Genomic DNA, 1723 nt, shown 5'->3' on the forward strand with positions numbered 1-1723 from the left:
CGAGGTCCTTAGGGCGGGATGCTCTTCTCCGGCGCGTGCGGCTCCGTGACTCGAGGGCGCCACCTGAAGGCGGAAAGGAAGCCTCTGATGAACCAACCTCTGTAGTGCCCCCTCCCCTGGGAAGCCCACTGGACAACCCCACAGGCTCCCTTGCCCCAGGGGCCCTTCCAGCTGTGTTCTCTTGGCCTGCATTATTGTCCTTATCTCTGGGAGCTGTGGTTTTCACTGAGTGTCAGCCTCCTTCCTCAGACTGGCAGGTCCTGGAGGCCAGGGCCGCAGACCGACGCTCCCAGAGCCCAGCGTGGCAGTGGGTGGACAGGTGGTAGTGGGACACATTTCACCGTTTCTTTCCTTCTGGGGCTCAGACTAAGGTGAATTAAATTTCACTTCACTTCAATTAAGTGAAATGCCTAGTGCACTAAAGTTAAGGAGACACTCGCTCTTTGGGAGCCCAGGCCAAGCCCAGAGAGGAGCTGGAGCTGAAGATCACCAGCTTACTGGAAGTCTCTGTGAGCAGCTCACTCTGGTGGCCTCAGGTGGAATCCTCCCACCTCTCTGAGCCTCAGTGTTCGCCTCTGCCAATGGGATCATGAAAATGCAGACTCCAGGAGCTTTGGAGGGGTCAGCAGAGGCAAACCATCCGGAAGTAGAGGCACGGTCCTGAGTCCTCAGCCGCGTCATGGTAGAGCCGGACCTGTCCTGCTCCAAAGGCCTGTGCCATCCTTGACGAGTAGGACAGCAGAGGCAGCCCCAGAAGCCAGGTGCCCAGGCCTTTGAGGCTAGGGTGATTGACACCTGGGCAGGGTTTCCAGTGCTGGGAGGAGTGGGAGGGTTTCAGGCTCTTCCTGCCTTCCAGAGGCCTGGCCTACTGTTGTTGTTGTTTAGTTGCTCAGTCAAATCCGACTCTGAGACCCCAAGGACAGTAGCTTTGGGATTTTCCAGGCAAGAATACCTGAGTGGTTGCTATTCCCTTCTCCAGGGGATCTTCCTGACCCAGGGATTGAACGTGGGTCTCCTGCATTGCAGGCAGATTCTTTACCATCTGAGCCACCAGAAAAGGCGGATTGTTGGGAGACTTCAGAAGAGAGCTGTCTGTGGCACCAGACTCCCAAGGGAATCCTAGCTCCACCACCTTTGTGTGAAGGGGCCCCTCTTGGAGCTATTTCCTCATCTGTGTAATGGACTCAGTAAGGGTAATGGGATTAGATGAAATGTTCCCTATACAACATCCCACCATGTCCAACTCAATAGACATGAGTTTGAGCAAGCTCCGGAAGTTGGTGATGGACAGGGAAGCCTGGTGTGCTGCAGTCCATGGGGTCGCAAAGAATCAAGCATGACTCAGCGACTGAAGTAAACTGAACTGAAGGGTAATGGGACCAGAAGAAGTACTCCCTATGAAGTTCTCACAGTTCCCTTCCTCAGCCTTTGCCTTTGCTGTTCCTTCTGCCTGGGACACTCTTCTTCCTGAGACCCCCCAGAATGTGCCCTCATATCCTTCACATCTTTGCTCAAATGTCACCTTCTCAGAGACACCTTCCCATGGCATCTTTTTAAGACTAGCAGTACCCCAGCACCCTTTACTCCTTAATTCTGAATTTTTCTCCACAGCATTTATCAGCTTCTGACATTTGCTTATTTCTTTATTTTCATCACCACTAAAATATAAATGTTAGGAGGCAGAGACTTTGCCTTATTCCCTCTTGCTGTATCCTCAGATGCT

General features: G+C 52.9%; 1 protein-coding gene across 1 annotated transcript in view; it reads right to left on the reverse strand.

Moving 5' to 3' along the window:
* TMEM74B (transmembrane protein 74B) overlaps positions 1-721 on the reverse strand; it is a 7652-nt gene extending 6931 nt beyond the window's left edge. Inside the window, exon 1 of the mRNA XM_010841898.1 lies at positions 638-721. Within this exon, the coding sequence (XP_010840200.1) occupies positions 638-721 (84 nt within the window). The remainder of the gene's footprint in view (positions 1-637) is intronic.
* Positions 722-1723: the final 1002 nt, after the last annotated feature.

This window comes from Bison bison, unplaced genomic scaffold (assembly GCF_000754665.1).
Source record: "Bison bison bison isolate TAMUID 2011002044 unplaced genomic scaffold, Bison_UMD1.0 scf7180017864167, whole genome shotgun sequence".
NCBI lineage: Eukaryota > Metazoa > Chordata > Mammalia > Artiodactyla > Bovidae > Bison > Bison bison.